The following is a 19,869-nucleotide window of genomic DNA, read 5'->3' on the forward strand; positions in this document are numbered from 1 at the left end:
CAGTATCTTGCCTATCATTTTGCAAGCAGCTTTCACATTTTGGCTACGTAGACAAACGCAACACAAAATGTACACACCGTATGACCAGCTTCTTGGAGAAGTTTCTTGGTTTCATGCACAGCCCGTCGCATGCAGGGAGGTAGCAAGAAATAGCCATCAGTGTCATAATATCCAATCCGGAGTGGAGCAGAGCTAGAGTACACCTAGGGGGAAAAAAACCCAGAACATTTTCAGTTAATACTATCACTATATGAATAGCTGCAGAATAAAACCATGACAGTAGATTTTGGGGAGTGGGGCAGATGTCACACTATGTGAATCCACAGAAAACAGAAACAGTAAATTCATATCAAGTTTTTCCTTCTCTCTTGTGTAATGTGTAGGAATGAAACATACAGGACGCAATGACATCACATTATGCATTTTTTCTGGCACCAACACTGTTTGGGGCAATCAGATTTGCAAGTGGGAGCACAATATGAAAGGTCACCCTTTTCCCTCAGTAACATTGTGGATGAAAGGGACTCAAGGATTGTTGTTTTTGGCAAAGGCAGAGCTCCGCATCCTCTACCACATCTATTTCCACTTTACCTCCATCTAATTCGGTTTTAGTTTCTTTTGCTATCCCTCTGTCCTCTTTGTAGAAAGCAAAGTTTACTGAGAAAGTAGTCACTTTTTACAACAACATTCTTGATACAGCACACATTATGAGGAACAGGCAGTAAATTGATATGGTCCACCAGCAGCATCTTTGTCACTCTTATCATACCTAATTCCAACCAAACTAGTTTAGACTTTTTCCCTTCACTTTACTACTCTGCAGTGGGGATGGAAAGTCAGAAACATTCTCAAACCTGAGATTTCTGAAGTGGGGCCTGGTTCTATAACTAGTCTGCCAAACCTTGACAAACTGGGTAAAAATCTGGTACTGCAGCAGAACTATGGAGTCAAGGGGCAGAGCCAGCAGCAGAGATGAAGTTACATAGTCTGCCTGAGGAAAAAAAGCTGGAGAAGCAGGGTCATTTGGGGCAGCAAACTGGCAACCTTAGTCTGCACTAACATGAGGTATTCCAAACTCTACCACAAAGCTACTTAAGAAACTTCCACCTCACCACAGGGGAAATATTCACCATGGTTCCCCTCCCCTTCTCGAAATATCTCAGATTACAGCAGTTAAAGCAAAATTGTCCTTTAAAGCTGATCAGGCCATAACAGCAGGCAAGAGATAGAAACCTCTTCCTTCAAACATAAAACAACTTAAAACGAGGCAAAAAATAGAGCATCTCTTTTTTTCCACTTCCATGAAGCCGGAGATCTAAAGATTCCACATCACCTCCCAAATCCAATTCTCATTTGCCCCCAGGAATTGCAAATTCAAATCAAAACAAATTCTTTGAATTAAAGGGTATCATATAAAATTGTTTGAGCTTACTTAACTCTGGTTGCAGGTAGTTGCATTATTGTTTGTTCTAAAATATGTGAAGGAGCTGGTTAATAATGCTGCATTATGAAACTGTGTACTTGCAAATGAGTTGTTTTATAGGTGTTTTTATACTATAGAGCAGTGTTTCTCAAACTGTGGGTCGCAAGCCAATTTCAGGTGGGTCCCCATTCATTTCAATATTTTATTTTTAATATATTAGACTTGCTGTTACTATGGTATGTGACTGTATCTGGGGAAATGTTGCAGCTCTGTACTTTCAACAGGCTACTATGTATACGTTTTTAACAATGATAGTAAATGGGATTTACTCCTGGGTAAGTGTGGGTAGGATTGCAGCCTAGGATTGTTAAAAATTTTCCTGCTTGATTATGTCACTTCCGGTGGGACCTGACAAGATCCCCATTCTAAAAAAGTGGGTCTCAGTGCTAAACATCTGAGAACCACTGCTATACAGTATAAAAAGGGAACATTCTGCACCAAGCTAAAGCAGAAGGGGGGAAGTTAACATAATAGAAACAGCCTGCTCCTTTCCAGAGAGTCTCTAACACTGCAAAGGTTCAGGTTAGAAGTGTCTAGCAGATCCAGCCAAGATACTGTACAGGAACGCATGATGATCCAGGGTCTGCAACTGGAAAACCCATGAGGTTCTATAAAGTACGTTGTCACACAGAATAATTTGCAACCTAATTCTTGCTCAACCTTTTCATTAAATGGCATAGGCGGCACAGTCGGATCCAGTTGGAACATGTCATCGCACAAGAGTGCCTTCATGCACAAAGCCAGGCTGTCCACATCCTTTGCCATCGGCCCCACTGCTCCTGCAACTGGAATCAAAAGGAGCAGATGAGCATTTTATTTATTCATTTCACAGCTTCAGAACTGATATCCTGACTTTCTCATTCCCAAAACAGAACCATTCAAGCTGAGCACACAGAATCCAGACCAGGAGATCTGGTGCCATCAAAAATACAATAACATGAGCAGACTTAAGAAATAGAGAATGCATTATTTAAGACAAAATGGCTGTCCCCTAGCTTTTTCTCCCTTTTTCTTTCTAAGTGAAGGATACATGGACAAACATATACAAGCACCCTGCAGATAAGAAGCATGGGGAACAGGGCCAGTAACAACTGATTCAGCGTCTGACCTGCTGTGTCCATCAAGCCCAGATTATAGATAGGAACTCTTATTAATTTAGTTGTTGTTGTTGGCAACCTTCAGTCTCGAAAGATTATGGTATCGCGCTCTGAATGGTGGTTCTGGAACAGCATCTAGTGTGGCTGAAAAGGCCAATTCGGGAGTGACAATCCCTTCCACACCGGGAGCAAGTGCAGTCTGTCCCTGGTCTGTCTCCCTGACTATGGGCCTTCCTTCTTTGCCTCCTTGCCTCAGACTGTTGGCCAAGTGTCTCTTCAAACTGGGAAAGGCCATGCTGCACAGCCTGCCTCCAAGCGGGCTGCTCAGAGGCCAGGGTTTCTCACCTGTTGAGGTCTACTCCTAAGGCCTTCAGATCCCTCTTGCAGATGTCCTTGTATCGCAGCTGTGGTCTACCTGTAGGGCGCTTTCCTTGCTTGAGTTCTCCATAGAGGAGATCCTTTGGGATCCGGCCATCATCCATTCTAATTTAGGATAATGTATATACCCTAGAAATTATCCTCCTCTCCAGATCTCTTGTTAAAATTTGTATCTACACTGATCCACATAATATTCCTTTGACCCCAGCGTGAACAAAGTTTTTTTCCCCCACATTCAGTCAAAATTTATATTTTATTTTTTCTCCATTTTGGACAGAAAAAGAAGAAATAATTTACCTGAGAGGATTCCTTCAATAGGACCTGTTATTCCTGAATAACTGTAGAACAAAGAATAATAATAAATCAGATACATTCACAAGCAACTTCTTTGAAAATGAGGAAAACCAGATTTCCATCCTGTGAAAGCAATGCCCTAAAAGTTTGGTCTCAGGCCTTATAGCAGGGGTGCCCAAACCCCGGCCCTGGGGCCACTTGAGGCCCTCAAGGCCTCTCAATGCAGCCCTCAGGGAGCCCCCAGTCTCCAATGAGCCTCTAGCCCTCCAGAGATTTGCTGGAGCCCACACTGGCCCCACACAACTGCTCTCAGTGTGAGGGCAACTATTTGACCTATCATGTGAGCTGTGGGATGAGGGCTCCCTTCACTGCTTGCAGTTTCACATCTGTGATGCAGTAGCGGCAGCAAAGGAAAGGCCAGCCTTGCTTTGTGCAAGGCCTTTTATAGGCCTGGAGCTATTGCAAGACCTTCATCATTCATATAAGTTCATTTTTAATATATACATTTATGTAGACATATGTAAATTCATTCAAATTTGAAATGTAAATTAATTCTTTTTTCTCCCAGCCTCCGACACAGTGTCAGAGAAATGATGTGGCCCTCCTGCCAAAATCTTTGGACACCACTGCCTTATAGTCACCTGCCTACCATTGAGAATAACTCATCCTATTTTTAAAAAAAAGTCTCCTTTATGTAGATTTTGTTCCAAGTAAGAGGCCAAATGATTAAACAACTTCTAGTTTTTAGGCAAAACAACCTGTAGTCGCTTGTGACAGCAAACATATAAATGTCATGTGAAATGAAGCTTAACTTACTCTGCAATCCTATGCGTACTTCCCTGAGAGTGAGGGCCCGATCCTATCCAACTTACCAGTGCTGATGCAGTTGTGCCAATGGGGGTGCATGCTGCATTCTGTGGTGGTGGAGCAGTCACAGGAGCCTTCCCAAGATAAGGGAACATTTGTTGCCTTATCTCAGGGCTGCATCAGCACTGGAATGTTGGATAGGATTGGGTCCTAAGACTTCCTGAATGCAATAGGACTTATCTTCCAAATAAACATACCTACAGTTGTACTACGAGTCTCATCCTGCAAATCAGCTCACTATCATAGAGCTAGACTAGGATAGCAGATGTTTTCAAGAGGAAGTTCTAGTATATACTACATACCAGAGGGTTGTATTTGCAGAAGAATTTTGCACATAAAAATCAATCATCCACTTCTAGCGTGCGAGAATATCAGTTCCAAAGGTGAATTTGGTCCATCCCACATTTTATATATACATTTTATACAAACAGTACCAAGTTTGTCTTGAAATAGAAGTCAGGACTTGAAGTACACAGAAAGTAACATCCAATGTGCTGAAATTATTGCTTAATTCATAAGAACATAACATAAGAACAGCCCCACTGGTTCAGGCCATAGGCCCATCTAGTCCAGCTTCCTGTATCTCACAGCGGCCCACCAAATGCCCCAGGGAGCACACCAGATAACAAGAGACCTCATCCTGGTGCCCTCCCTTGCATCTGGCATTCTGACATAGCCCATTTCTAAAATCAAGAGGTTGCACATACACATCATGGCTTGTAACCCGTAATGGATTTTTACTCCAGAAACTTGTCCAATCCCCTTTTAAAGGCATCCAGGCCAGATGCCATCACCACATCCTGCAGCAAGGAGTTCCACAGACTGACCACACACTGAGTAAAGAAATATTTTCTTTTATCTGTCCTAACCCTCCCAACACTCAATTTTAGTGGATGTCCCCTGGTTCTGCTGTTATGTGAGAGTGTAAAGAGCATCTCTCTATCCACTCTGTCCATCCCCTGCATAATTTTGTATGTCTTAATCATGTCCCCCCTCAGGCATCTCTTTTCTAGGCTGAAGAGGCCCAAACGCCGTAGCCTTTACTCATTAGGAAGGTGCCCCAGCCCAGTAATCATCTTAATCATTCTCTTTTGCACCTTTTCCATTTCCACTATGCCTTTTTTGAGATGCGACAACCAGAACTGGACACAATACTCCAGGTGTGGCCTTCACATTCAGTCACTTCTTTGCCTAGACTAGAGCAACTAAACTTGCATTTATTATCAGTTACTGCTTGGGAAACTGCCTGAAGTTTAGGACTATCATTTCAATATGGAGTAGGAGAGTGGTATAGACAGAGTCAGATTCTACCAGTGAAACATTTCATGACTGGTGAAACAAATTACAGATGCAGGTTTTTTCACAAAGCATTAGCCCCAAATAGGTATATCAATGTCAAACAAGATTCCAAGGCAGCTGACAATAGCTGCCAGGAGGCATTCTTTTGTACATACCTTAGTCTACCTCCTGTTGGCTTTAGCCCACAAATACCACAGAAGCTGGATGGTAGGCGGATACTTCCACCCAAGTCTGTCCCAAATCCCAGGATAGAGCCTCCTCCTGCAATCAGTGCACCTTCTCCTCCAGATGAACCACCAGGAACTCTCTTATGATCATGAGGGTTCACTGTTTGGCCAAAAATGGAATTGCTGCATTCATAGCTTTAAGATGACAAAAGTACAGCAGTTAATTTTTCTCCAGAACACTGGGATGCTGCATGTTAAACAGAGGGAATGCAGAAGTGAGGTGTATTGAAGTTGCTTTTTAAGAAAGGAATGACATCTACCACAAATGAAACTCAATCGAAACCAGAAATAAAACCCTACTGAACTCTGTGGGACTCACTTCTGAGTTAAGATCCCTTGCATTGGATAATGTTGACAAACAAGTAACCTTGAAATTCCTAATACATTATATTAAGGCTTATCTCTAGCGATTTTTCAGATGAACCAGATGATAGTGTGCTGGGAACAGACAGCAGAGTTGGTTGGGCAACATGTATTGTGAAACAAGCCCTGAGGTGCAATACGATACCATTGAAGGCAAAGTTCACACAAAAATTCATTCAGTTCGGCTTGAGAAGAAACCGTTTCCACAACAATGCACTCTAAGGGAAACTAAGACTTCAGCTGCTGAAACCAAGACCAAACTTTGGAAGTCCACGTCCTCACTTGGAGCATGACACTCCTATAAGTTCAGCACTAATTCATCATTTATATACAACTAAAAGTGATGGTCTTTGTCGGATTTTTCCCAGCTAGGGCCCTGCCTACTGAAAAGAACACCCACCATCCTGTATTCGCTTATTACTGCTGTGATCTGCCAAGAGCATTTTCTTGCCATCCTCTCTGTCTATCAAAGAAAAACAGCAAGGACACATAATTCTCATTGGCTACTCATCCTTCATAGTTATGAAGCAGGTAAAGACCTGGTTAGCAGAACTTATTTTCATTCTGAACTGGGGGTAGGAGAACTAGGGAAAAGAACAAGAGGACGTTGTTCTGCTCTCCACCAACTCCACCAAGCCTCACCAATCAGCATATAAAGAGGCAAGCATTGCATGGAGCTGTCTCAGTTAGGAGAACCCTCCAGACATGGATAATATGTGCTCCCTCAGTATCTATCCACTCACTTCGTACCCATCAATGAAGAAAGAGTGTGTATTTGAACTGACATTTCAAGAGTAACAATTATGTATGATTTGCAAAGAGTCTATGTTGATCTATTCTAGTGACTCTCAAACCGATGGTCCAGAAGCCACCAGCAGCTTGTGTCCAAATTTTTGGTGGTTCACAAAACAGGGCAGATCAGGCTATGGGCATCAAGGTTAAACAAGCTGCTCTTTGGAAGGGGAGCATTTCTGCCCAATCACCATTATAGTCACACACCCTGATATTTATAAATCCGGCAGCAGCCTCAAGGGCCTCTAAAACGTTTGAAAAGCACTAATCTATTTAATCCTGACTTGTACCAGTATGAATGGTGCACTAATTATAATAACTTACGTGAACAATGATTGAGGGACATTGGTGATGACAAAAGGACATGCTCCCTGCTTCTTTAACACAGTGACTAACACACTGTCCTCTTTCTCCGGTTCACTGAGTGATGTAACAAAGCCACAGGTTGATAAGTGGCCCTAGAAAGGAAGGACCTTATTAGGTACCTGGAAAGCTGTTTTCAATCTTGTTAGGAAAATAGTCAGGAAACACTTAAACAAGACTGTTGACCAACACAGTCATCCAATATCATTGCCAACTTTCCCCTGTCCTAAAAGGGTGCTTGCTGCCAAGTGGAAAAGCATGCAGCATACTTCTAAACCTTCTCTAAACAATAAACTGACACAGCAGAAGACATACTACCCAATGATACTTTCCCCATATTACTACAGTACAGATCAAATATCATATACTGCCATATTAAAAAGCTTGCTAGACAATGAGTTTTTGTTCCACTTACAACCGTCTGTCCTCTAATCATCCCCAAAGATAATAAAGGTGGAACCTCATTATCCTCGGTGGTTTATGACTGATACCAAGCTCCACCTTTAAATGACTTGTAACAAGAAAAAAAGCACCAAAATCCAATTTCCCACCTTTGAGTTGTTAAATGATTATAATTTCATTCCACCAGATTCCATTATTCACCCCATCTAGTTGCTGATTGCAGAATAGCGTCTATACAAACGCATTCCGGGGCAACAATTGAGGACAAAGAAACCTGGAAGTGGGTCTTTAAAGCTATTTTTCCACTGATTTAGTATCCATTGATTTTTTTATCCACTGGGGGTTCTGGATTGCGCCCATAGTTTATTACAAAGTTTATTACAAAATTGGTACCTTGTAGCCAATGTGGTCCTTGATACTGACAGGTACACCATACAGTAAACCTTTTTCCTTTTGCTTCTTCAGTTCCTGGAGGGTTTGCTCACATTCCGGAATAAAATGGCGCACACAGTTCACCTCCTGATTCAGTATTAAAGCCTTTCCAGAAAAAGGCAGAGAAAACAAGGCAGATAATAAATTTTCAATAGAATGACACAGCCATTGGTTACAGTGTTTTGTGCTGAATGTGTGAAAATGGCCGTCTGTAGACTGTTTCTAGTTGTTAGTTCATTGGGCTGCCTAGATCCTAGAGGAGATCATACACACCTCTGTTGCAAAACTAGAACTGTTCCCCCATTCTAGGGGTGTCAAATCCATTTCATACAGCAGGCCTAACAGCATTCATGGAACCTATTGAGGGTTGGAAGTGACATCATTGAACAGGAAGTAACATCATTAAGTAGATGATGGCCAGAACAAATACTTTGACTGCAAAAGACAGAAGACAACATGTGCAAATCTTGTTCATATTTTCAAGATATGGGAGAGCCCAGTTATGCAGGATGCCCTTTTAGCAGTGCTGCTTCTGCCATGGTGTCACTTTGCACCATGGGCCTTTTCGTTTTATTACCATGCCCAATTCTTTTGCAAAACCTTCTTAAAGAGGTAGTGCACAACATTTCATATCTTGTAGTTGTCTGAATTCCTATCAGCATTTGGGCAAAACTCCAATTGCTTACCCATGAGTCCTTGAAGCTGACTCTCTTGCCCCATCTCCAGCAATGTCATATACCTGTCCTTGCTGCCTGCTACCTCAGCCATAACAAAGAAATTCTTGGTTCTCTGGAGGAAGTGCTCAGGCAGTCTGTTCAGAATACATTGTGCAAATGTAATGTACAGATATTTGAATGTGACTTCCTTTAGCTGGGGGATATGTCGTGTCTGCAAGCAAATGAATTCATGCTAGCTGCAAAGGACTAATACCTAGATTCTTACCAAGTGTAAGAATCATGATCTAATTCTACATGAACATATCCAAGGACAAATTAATATTTGGTCAATGTAAACACTATCATCCCATATCTTTCAGCAACTGGTAGATATGTGCTCTTTCATGCACCACACCTACTATGTCAACAACTCTTTTGAAACATGCTGTAACTGTGTGACACCCTACTTGAAGGGCACAAGTGAGAGCAAGTTAGAGGAGTAAATTATTTAGGAAACTATACTCTTAACTTACTGCCCAATCTTATCACCCACCATTGGTGCCAATGCAGCAGCACTGGGGGAGCACACACTGCATCCAATGATGGGGGGGGATCAGGAAGCCTGCCAGAGGTAAGTATTTTTTTACTTTCCTCTTTATCAGCCCCTGATGGCCTATGGGTCTCCTCAAACCCACACCAGATATATATGGAGTAAATATATGGAGAGAAGGGGGACAGGGTGGGCCAAAAAAATGGGGGATAAGGTCTGGCATGTGTTTACTGCTGAGATTCTCCCCCTCCAGCCTTCTTCCTACCCCGTGCTCTCCCTTCTCCCCACCCTGAACTCCCCTGAACCTCCCCTTCCCTACGACCAAATTACTGGTACCTGCAGAGTTTCCCAGAGCCGCTGCCATGCATGCCACATTTCATGATGTTTGCAGCAATGGCCTGGCAGTGTGCAACACTTGTCTGGCTTTCATGCTGCTATGAAGGACCTTGTACTGCCAGAACATTAGTTACAGCAGTGCAAGTCCCCATTCAGATGGGGTGTTAAAAAGTGATATCCAGGAAATCAAGATGCCAAATCCAGGGCTGGTTCACCCATGAGGTCAACTGAAGCAGTTGCTTCATGCAGCAGATCAGTGGGGCGGCAGGGTCACCCATTTCTGTCTACCTACTTGCCTCCACTGGTCTTCCTTCTCCTTCCACTCCTCGGACTGAAAAAGAGGGAGAGAGTGGAAGAGGAAATGTGGAAGGGAGGATAGTGCTCGGCTAGAACACTAGAGAGTGGCACATTTGAGCCAGCCCTACCCAAACATTTCTAAGTCTAGGAGGAAATTCCACTTGTCCTGAAAGCCAATATATGTTTATTCTGAGGGACCTAGTCCCTAGTAAGTGCAGTTAGGATTTCAGCCTAATAGTAAATTTGTGCACATTTGCCCAAATTAGTACAACTGCTGGAAGCGACAGTAGTGTGCAATATTTAGGCTACTTTGAATGTACTTTTTTTTTGCAGGCACTTTCAGAAAATATCATTTCTTTTTCTCACCTTCTCCATATAGGTATTCAAGACAGTTTCTGGAGAAAAAGATTCTTCCTTCAATTTCTTAACTAGCTCTACCAGAGGCAGAGAAAGAATGTCAGCATCTTCTATCCCATGGTCCTGTAAGGATAATACGCAGAGTTTAGTTGACACCAGCATTTAGGAGCCTTTCTGCTTTCCTGTGTGGCTTTTGTAGTAACAAAAAGAGTGCCATAGATTTGTTAGGGTTTTGAATTTACAGTGGATTCAAAGAAACCTGGGTTCAAATCATCACTCAGCCATGATGTTCATTGGCTGACTTCAGGCTCATCACTACATTTCTTAGCCTAATCCTTCTTTGCAGGGATAAAATGGGGGTGCTGACTTCCCTAGAGAAAGGGTAAGATAAAAATGTAAGGAGGAGGAAGGGTTGCAACTTGCCTTACCTTCCATTTATATGCTCTGTTTTAAAGTGCTTTGCGAGTAGTGGAAGAAGCAGAAGTAAACAGAAACATTCTCAAGCTTTCTTAATGAAACAAAGCAGGAATGCAGGAATATCTGCCCCATCAGAAGGCGAAAGGCTATAGGACAGGGGAAATCATATCTGAAGATAACCAAGTTATGAGCAAAATCTGATGTGTATGTGGTAGCAGAATTATCATTACTATGTTTAATGATAGTAATTATCATTACTATGTTGAATGCATAACACAGGCCTACAAAATCGAGAGTCAGAAAAGTTTTTCCCAAACTTTCTGGTGGTTTGATATGAATTTAGGGTGGCAATTCAAAAAATGGCATCTGCTTTGCCCTATCACTTCTAGTTTTGGAGATATAGTATAGCCTCATTAGTGAATGGTTCGAGCAGCTTCCTCATGAGGAAGCCATGGTGTAGGCTTCCTCATGAGGAAGCTGCTTGAATCATCCACTAAAGAGGCTATGCCATGTCTCCAAAACTAGATGTGATAGGGCAAAACGGATGCCATTTTTTGAATCGGCACCCCAAATATACCCAGGAATTGGTGTAACATTTAAGGAAGCAAAATGTGTGTTGCCTGTGTAACACTGTCAACTGACTTTGAAAGTCACTGTCAACAAGGTCAACTGACTGAATTTCAGATTTCTTAAATCTTCAAATTTCTGTTTTATGTTAAGTCATTTTTAAATTAAGTGAAGTTTGTAGAATTACAAGGAACGATCAGAATTCAAAATCTAAGTATTCTCAAAATCCTATTGTTGATTGATATTCTATACCAACATTACATATTTAGTCCAATTCCCACCCCCCAGTTTAACAATACCTGCTGTTTAAACTTCTGAACAGCTTTTTCCATTTGTCTCAAGCCGAGATCTCTCTTCATTCTTGCCTCTTTTATTTTTATTTTTATCCTTCTGTGGGCCACCCATTTCAGCGACAAGAAAGCTGCAGCTGAGCCACAGGACAAGGCAAGCAGAATACGAAGATCAGGTTTAACCTCAGGCCATGGCTGCTTCAGTGATTCATGAATCCTAGCGAAGCCACTTTGCAACATTCTGGAAGCAGATCAATGCACAGTATTTGGGAACCCTGAAAAGTAGTTTAGAAGCAAAGTGAATGCCAATTAATTTAATCCCATCAAGTTAGCCTGTATGCACTACAGCCATAATCTGAACCATACTGTGATCCCCTGTCCATTCTTGGCTAAGCCAAGAATTCTTTTGAGAATCAACATTGCCATCCATAAGAATTCTCTACAGTTGTTAAGATTTTTATCGGGACGGATAATTAACAGGTGGCATAGTGTCCCAATAGCTATTGGAAATCTTGCCTTGAAATCTTGAAGATGTGAAAGAAGAAATTATTCTGCCGACTTAGGTAGGATTAAAATACACGCATGCAGTTTGTGATTAACACAGCAGACATAACTTGTGACATTCAATGCAGCACACACAAAGTTTACACACTCACAGGCTATAACTAATGAGACTCAACCTGTACTAAGCTCACATAAGAGCTATCAAAGCCACTCAAAAAAAACCTAAAAAAACTGAAGCAAGTCACTCTTGTTAAAAATTCACACTGCCTCTTAGCCTATGATTTGCCAAGGATACCCAGTTCTCAGGACCCAATGCAGATGGTGTATTCCAGCTGAGGATAAGCATTTGTCTTCTTCCCAAGCTAAGCTAATGAGTCTGAATTCAACCCTTTTATACTGTTGGACAAACATATCAATTCCATAATTGGATATTGATCTCATAAACAAGTCCAAATAAATAGTTCAACTGGTTGTCTTAAAATAACAGCAGAAGCCTAGAAAAGAACTTCAGATGTTTGAAAAACCTCTTGGGTAATGTATACATCTGTGTGTAGAACCCAGTGGGAAGAACAAGTTAAAATCACTGACTTAGGTCTGACTCCATCTTGTAAACCTGTAGCCATTTTGCAGCAACTGTGGGAATGGAGCTATTTAGAAGGCTGAGAAATACCTTGCCTTGAATCTCACTTTGGCCAGGTGAGAGTCATGGTAACAGGTTGGACTAATTGGTCTCACTAATTGGGAATTGGCTGCAACTGTGATTCTCCAGTTGGGAAGGGTCTGAGTGATTTTCAATCCCCCCCCCCATTTGATCACTGTCCTGAAGTTTTGCCTGGTCCAAACCTCTCATTGGCTAAGAGCTAGGTTCAAGGTATGAAACCCTATAGTTAGGAAGAGAAGTCCTTTTTGCCATTCCATCATGGATATCTGTTTATATCAGCTGTGGAACAACAGGTAGAGGAGGTACCCTTTGCTTATGCTCAGAAGTTGGAAAGTTCCTTAAAATGGGATGAAATTTACAGGATACAAATACAATTTATTCTCCATGTGTGTCACCCCCGCTTCCGTTGTTGGTTCTGCTGTTGTGTTCTTCCAATTGATACATTAACATTTTGTGGCTCTATAGGCTAGGATTTTGGGGGGCATGGAAATTTTTTTTTTCTCCTATTAATTTATCTAAGGTACTCAAGTATGTACAAAACCACTGCCTTGTCTTTGCATGGTCACATTTTACATACAAACCGATAGCTACTCAACCACCTGAGGGCCCAATCCTATCCAATCTTCCAGTGTCGGTGCAGCTGTGCCAATGGGGCATGCACTGCATCCTGTGGTGGGGAGGTAGTCACAGAGGCCTCCTCAAGGTATGGGAACATTTGTTGCCTTACTTCGGGGCTGCATTGTGGCTGCACTGGTGTTGGAAAGTTGGATAGGACTGGGCCCCGAGTTTGCTACGATTACATAGGTAGTAAATAGATGACAAGTTCTGTTCAACTCTGGATCCAAAAATGTTGGTAAAAATCATGGAATGAATCAAATTCTTTCAGAGGCTTTAAGACCTATTTGGAAACCTAATCAGAGGGAACACTCTGGTGCAGCTTGTACTGTAACTTTAGAAAAAGTTGACCCTACATTAAAGATGTGTGGAAGTGTCAAAATTACAAAGCTGGTACAAGGGCTCTCTTTCTCTTTCTCATAGCCATACATTCACACAACATACTTTTCATATTTATTGAACCTAGGATTGGGAACTTGAGTCAGGTGACTCAGACTCAAGTCATGAAAACGGGTGTTTTTTGCTGACTCGCGAACTTGTGAGTTGCGCATGTGGAAGACTCGGAAAAACACTCAAGTCAAGGGCCCCCTGACTAGTGACTCGCATTCACTCTGATGACTCAAGTTGCATGCCAATGGAGAAGGGTTGCGCCGCCCTCTCTCTAACAAAAACCTCTTGCGTTCATCCCAGAAGCCATTTTTTGCAATCGCAAGCTCCAGCACCAGCAGCTAGCAGCAACTGTTACCCTGCACATGCCTGATCTTGTCTGATCTCAGAAGCTAAGCAGGGTCAGGCCTGGTTAGTACTTGGATGGGAAACCGCCTGGGAATACCGGGTGCTGTAGGCTTATACCATAGTCTTTCGAGACTGAAGGTTGCCAACCAGCACCAGCTGCTAACAGGATATGCTATGTTCAGAGATGGGCTGGGGGGTGAAGTAAAAGGATTAACTTTTTTGCTAGTCTGCTGGTCCTCCACTACATCCATTGACTGAAGGATGTGTCTCCGCAGCATCCATTGGCTGAAGGACACGTCTCTGAGAGAGAGGGGGGGCAAGAGGGACAAGAACAGCCATTTTCCCCATAATGATAAGTGGGTTTTGCATGAAGGAAGGGTGGCAGGAGGTGGGTACAGGTGGGGGGGGGGCAGACTGTTCTTGGAGCATAGAAAAAGCATAGAAAAAGCATAGAAAAGCAGCTACTCCACAGCTCGCATCCTCATTCTGTGTTTTGCACCTGCTCAAAGAAGTTCTTCCTGAACTCTCCCAGCATAGCATCCATCCAGGCAGGCAGGCAGGCAGGCAGGAGCCTTAGTTTTCCAAACAGATTTTCCCAATCCATACATTGTAAATGCAAATACAATACATTGTATAGATTGCCGAGCTGGGATGAGTCTTTGCTCCCTCCATCCCTGCCATGCCAAAAGGCGGGGGGGGGGCAGGTTTCATCATGGCTGGGCTGGGGTCGTGGCACGGGGGAAAGGAAGGGGTGGTGGCATTCCGCACTACTGCCTGACAGGTGGGCTGGAGGTGGGCACAGCAGGAGAATGACTTGTATCACCTACACTGTTCTCCAGTGTTCTCTCTTGGCAGAGTTTCCTTGTCGTTCTACTGCTGTTTTTTCTGCCGCATTTTCTGTGGCAGAAGAGGTAGGTGTGTTCTGCACTGCTGCCTGACAGGTGGGATGGAGTGGGGGACAGTGGAGGAATGTTTAATGGGAACACTGAGGCATGCATACGGCCCTGCACAGCCCCATTTCCCTCCACAGAGCTGTGGTGGGCTTCTTCTCGCTCGCTCAACTTGCGCTCCCCCACACCTTCCCTCCTAGCTGGGCTGGAATGCATCCTCGCTCCCTGCCATGCCCGTGAAGTGAAAGAGGGGTTTCCTTCATTGTGGCTGGGATGGGATCGCACAGGGGGAAGGGGTTGGCATGTTATGTGCTGCTGCCAGACGGGTGAGCAGGGATGGCGGGGGAGAGTTTAAAGGGAACCCCGCAATATGCACACAACCCATCAGTAACACTGTTTCCCTCTGCAGAGCCACAGTGGGTTTTTTAAAGGGGGTGGGGAGACTCAACTTGAGTCCTATTGAGTCACAGAAGGGTACTCATAGACTTGGAAAGTGCCCTCGTTATGACTTGTTTTCGAATCAAATTGCAGGGGGGGTGGTGACTTGTGACGTGACTTGAGTCGCGCCATGCTGCATTTTCCCATCCCTGAATAAATCCCATTTTTCAGTTTTTATACATTTGTTTTAAAACTATTGTTACCCACTCCAAGAGTTTGGGATGAGATTAGCTAGATCTTGAAATGAAGTACAATAAGTTTCAATGGAGAAATTTGGCAGGAGGAAGCACTCACAAAAAGAAACAAACTTAAAGTTATGTGTGTGCATGCCCAAAAGTGTTAGTCTTAATAGGTTAAAGTGTTAATCTCCTCTGCCTGCTGCTGCCTCTCTCCCTCAGCCAGGAACTTATGTCAAAGAATTTACATTGCTTGACACCCTAACATCACAAGACTTCACAACAATGAATGAGGATATTCGCACCCAGTTTCCCAAAGAACAGATCACAGTTGCTGCCTTGGGTCCCTCTGGGGAGAAAGGCAGGGTAAAAATAAAGTTAATAATAATAATTGGCAGGAAGACCTCATTCTGCTACATGCCTCAACACTGATTTCTTTTCATGTTACTTAACCATTGCAACATATGCAGAACCAGGACGGTTTCATACCACACATAATAAATAGATCTTTTTTCAATCAAATACAAAAATTTTCACACATTTTTACTAAGAATATTATGCTCAGATTAGACACAGTATACATTGATTTAGGCTGCAATCCTATACATGCTTACCTGAAAGTAAGGCTGCAATCTTATGCACACTTTCCTGGGAGTAGCCCTATTGAACACAATGGGACTTACGTCTTAGTAAATATATATAGGCTTGTTCCCTAAGTTTCATGGAACTCTATGACACTTGTTTCTGACTCAACATGCACTGAATCCTGCTATTCCTAAAGTGGGAGCCTTCATTCAATTTTAAAAGTAGAGGCAGACTAAAACGGCTTTATTTTGGGGGGGGGGGTGTATGAGACACAAATCACTGGCTTGGATAGAGAATGAACTGAATAAAACATGCAAGGGAAATCCCATGTCTGTCTGAAAATGAAGGAATGCTCTTCCACGGAAGAAATGGGTGTTGCTTAGGACAAGACAGTGGAAAGACCACAGGCACAAAAATGCATAGCTGTGCTGCCATGCAAATGGACAACAAAGGTAAACAATCCCTGTGGATGTTGCATGGCTTCCCTGATGCTGTGCGATCACTGCTGAGCAAAGCTTTGTCACAGATTCCTGACTGTTGGCATTCCTTTCCCGCTTTACTACCATCACCAAGCCCCCTTTCCCATTCTCCAGGCACACTGCCTCTAGAGACCCAGTTTACTACAATACAATGGCTGGCAGAGGCTTGCTCCACTCGCAGCTTCCTTCAGGCATCACTTTTCTGTTCAGACAGAAATATTAAGCACCAGTTAGTGGAAGGGGAACCTACCCATCCCCATTCATATAGGTGCCTGAAGCTGATCCATGTATCAAAAAAGGTGGACACACAGACAGGGCTTAGGAGAGGGGGGTAAAGGGGGTAATTTGTACCCGGGTCCAGGGTACTAAGGGGGGCCCTGGAGCCAAAGGAGGGGACCCAAAAATTTCCTGGGATCTGACATTTTCCTATCAACTCAGACTTGTTCTCCATACGGGATACCGGGGACATTACCATGACCGGGGATGCCAGGAACACTACTGATGCCACATGGGTGGGTAGACCTGGACTCCAAAGACTTTTCCAGCTGTCTCTACCCTCCCCTCACCCTGCTTTGCCCCTCCCTGCCCCTGTTCTGTTCACCCGTCACCACCCTCCCCTGCTCTGTTTCACACACCCCTTTGCAAAGGGGCCCCAAAGAAATTTTGTACCCCCTGATAAAATTCCTCTTGGAGGCCCTGCACACAGAGTCTACCAACACACACAGAAAGACCCAAGCACATTACTGTGCAAGACTTGACACTGTCTAACATTCCATCAACATTCCTGGAAAAGCCCCACCACCACCATCCTCTCTCTTCCTTTCTCCTTTTTTGCAGGTGAACAGATACTGAGTCAAGCAGACACAATCCCATGCATCAGAACTTTCCATTTCACTTTGTCTTCCTCACCAGTTTCCGCCCACAGAAAGCCACACTCACCTTACTTTATCCTCTGTGTTATTCACCTTGAAGTCTATGAATTTCTGGAGTCCCTCGTAGTGGGTGTGACCAGATCTACTGGCTGGGCAAGGTGATCTGGGGAGTATGATTAAAGGGGCAGAGCTTCAAAGACTGCACTTTTTTTTTTTTTTTTTTTTTTTTTTTACTCCTAGGAGCACTACTTCATTTTAAATTTAGCTGGAAAGTACAATCCATCTCTTAGGACTAGGGTTGTAATCTCATTTCACATGTGAAATGCAGGACAAGCTGATGCATGTTTATTTGGAAGGAGATTCCATCAGTGGGGTGTAGGATTACAACCCTAGATACAACTCACACCATTACTGCCACCAGTACTGGGAGGAGGGTTTGGGAAAACCTTCCAATGGCCATGAATGCTCTGTCAGTGCCTGATTTGGCTCACCCCTGATCCCACATCTTGTGTTGAGTGACATCCAAAAAAAAAAAAAAAATTGAAGTAAGGAAGTCAAAGCAAGATGTGTGAGAGAAAAAGAAATCTGGGGGACAGAATCTGAGAAAGCAAAATGTTGGCACTAGGTCTGGAGAGAAGATTGTGATTCCTAGGTTTTGTCTTTCAGCAGCTAAAGGCCAGTGCTGAGTGTGGAGTGCTGGTATGGAACTTGACACCCAGGTTCAAATTCAGTCACAAACTTCATGGGGTGGTCTTGAGTAATTTATAGGCCTTCAGTCTAGGTTAGCCTGCTCATGACAGAGTTGTTTAAAAGTTGTAATGCCCCTTTGTAGAGTGAATAGTGTTATTGAAATGACTTGTAAATACATCACCTAAGAGAATTTCCTGTAGGGATAATGACACAACAGACAAATCATACGAAAGACCAGCAAGGGCTGTGCAATCTGTGGTATCCCAATCAAAGTCTAAATACAATGGAAACAGAAGTACTCGCAACATCCACAATATTGACATAATCCTGATCAAAATATACGTATAAGGATACAAGTGTGATAGATGGGATGTGTGAGTTTTTTAAAAATACCTTTGTTTAAACTTTGTTGTTGTTGGCAACCTTCAGTCTCGAAAGACTATGGTATCATGCTCTGAAAGGTGGTTCTGGAACAGCGTCTAGTGTGGCTGAAAAGGCCAATTCGGGAGTGACAATCCCTTCCACAACAGGAGCAAGTGCAGTCTGTCCCTGGTCTGTCTCCCTGGCTGTGGGCCTTCCTTCTTTGCCTCTTTGCCTCAGACTGTTGGCCAAGTGTCTCTTCAAACTGGGAAAGGCCATGCTGCACATCCTGCCTCCAAGCGGGCTGCTCAGAGGCCAGGGTTTCCCACCTGTTGAGGTCCACTCCTAAGGCCTTCAGATCCCTCTTGCAGATGTCCTTGTATCGCAGCTGTGGTCTACCTGTAGGGCGCTTTCCTTGCACGAGTTCTCCATAGAGGAGATCCTTTGGGATCCGACCATCATCCATTCTCACAACATGACCAAGCCAATGCAGGCGTCTCTGTTTCAGCAGTGCATACATGCTAGGGATTCAAAGCATGTTCCAGGACTGTGTTGTTTGGAACTTTGTCCTGCCAGGTGATGCCGAGAATGCATCGGAGGCAGCGCATGTGGAAAGCGTTCAGTTTCCTCTCCTGTTGTGAGCGAAGAGTCCATGACTCGCTGCAGTAAGAAGTGTACTCAGGATGCAAGCTCTGTAGACCTGGATCTTGGTATGTTCCGTCAGCTTCTTGTTTAAACTACACCTTGACATAGGGCTTGATAGGGCCCTTGGCAAGATGCCAGGGAGAACTTACCTGGGAGGAAGTAGTGACAGTGAGTTTCTTTTGCTCCTCTTGATGGTCATTACAGGCATGGCCCAGAGATGAGACCAGTTGAAGCACTTGCTTTGAGCGGCTGGTGGGAGGTGGTGATAAACTGATGGGGGGGGGACTGCCCTGCCACCTCCCCCAGTCTGCCACCCATTTAGTGGCACCACTGGATGGCTGTCCCAGACTCTTCTCACATGCTTTCCTTGGAAAGCACATGGGAAGAGGATGCGGTTTTACTTCTTCTTCCTCCTGTACCATTGCCAAGGATCATGGTAGGGTCACTGGAAAAGGTACCTTTCCCTCCCTACTACTTACTGGCAGGTGGTTGTGCAGGAAGGATGCTGGGAGGGGAACAGATTCGTTCCCAATATCCTCTCTGTCCAGCCAATTTACAAGAAGCACCAGCAACAGAGGTGGTGGTGGAGGAGGAAGAGGATGATAGTGTGGTTCGGTAGCATAGGAAGGCTACTGGTGGAGGTTGGATGGCGGAATTTGGCACAGTTTCAGTCAGCAGATTGGCTTGCACTTCCCCTGAATGTTTAGAATTCTGGAACATTGTAAGGAAAAACTGGTAGCCTCCACCTGTAG

At 43.7% G+C, this 19,869-nt stretch overlaps 1 protein-coding gene and 1 pseudogene across 1 annotated transcript in view; one reads left to right on the forward strand and one right to left on the reverse strand.

Moving 5' to 3' along the window:
* Positions 1–19,325, reverse strand: part of LOC136648508 (vitamin D3 hydroxylase-associated protein-like) — a 31,210-nt gene extending 11,885 nt beyond the window's left edge. Inside the window, exons 1-10 of the mRNA XM_066624624.1 lie at positions 19,267–19,325; positions 17,490–17,585; positions 11,477–11,708; positions 10,203–10,316; positions 7,959–8,102; positions 7,125–7,258; positions 5,574–5,780; positions 3,256–3,296; positions 2,144–2,268; positions 78–203 (exon numbers count right to left, since the gene is read on the reverse strand). Coding sequence (XP_066480721.1) covers positions 78–203; positions 2,144–2,268; positions 3,256–3,296; positions 5,574–5,780; positions 7,125–7,258; positions 7,959–8,102; positions 10,203–10,316; positions 11,477–11,708; positions 17,490–17,585; positions 19,267–19,325 — 1,278 coding nt within the window. The remainder of the gene's footprint in view (positions 1–77; positions 204–2,143; positions 2,269–3,255; positions 3,297–5,573; positions 5,781–7,124; positions 7,259–7,958; positions 8,103–10,202; positions 10,317–11,476; positions 11,709–17,489; positions 17,586–19,266) is intronic.
* LOC136650393 (5S ribosomal RNA) lies at positions 13,975–14,094 on the forward strand (annotated as a pseudogene).
* Positions 19,326–19,869: the final 544 nt, after the last annotated feature.

The sequence above is a fragment of the Tiliqua scincoides genome, chromosome 4 (assembly GCF_035046505.1).
Source record: "Tiliqua scincoides isolate rTilSci1 chromosome 4, rTilSci1.hap2, whole genome shotgun sequence".
Classification (NCBI taxonomy): Eukaryota; Metazoa; Chordata; class Lepidosauria; order Squamata; family Scincidae; genus Tiliqua; species Tiliqua scincoides.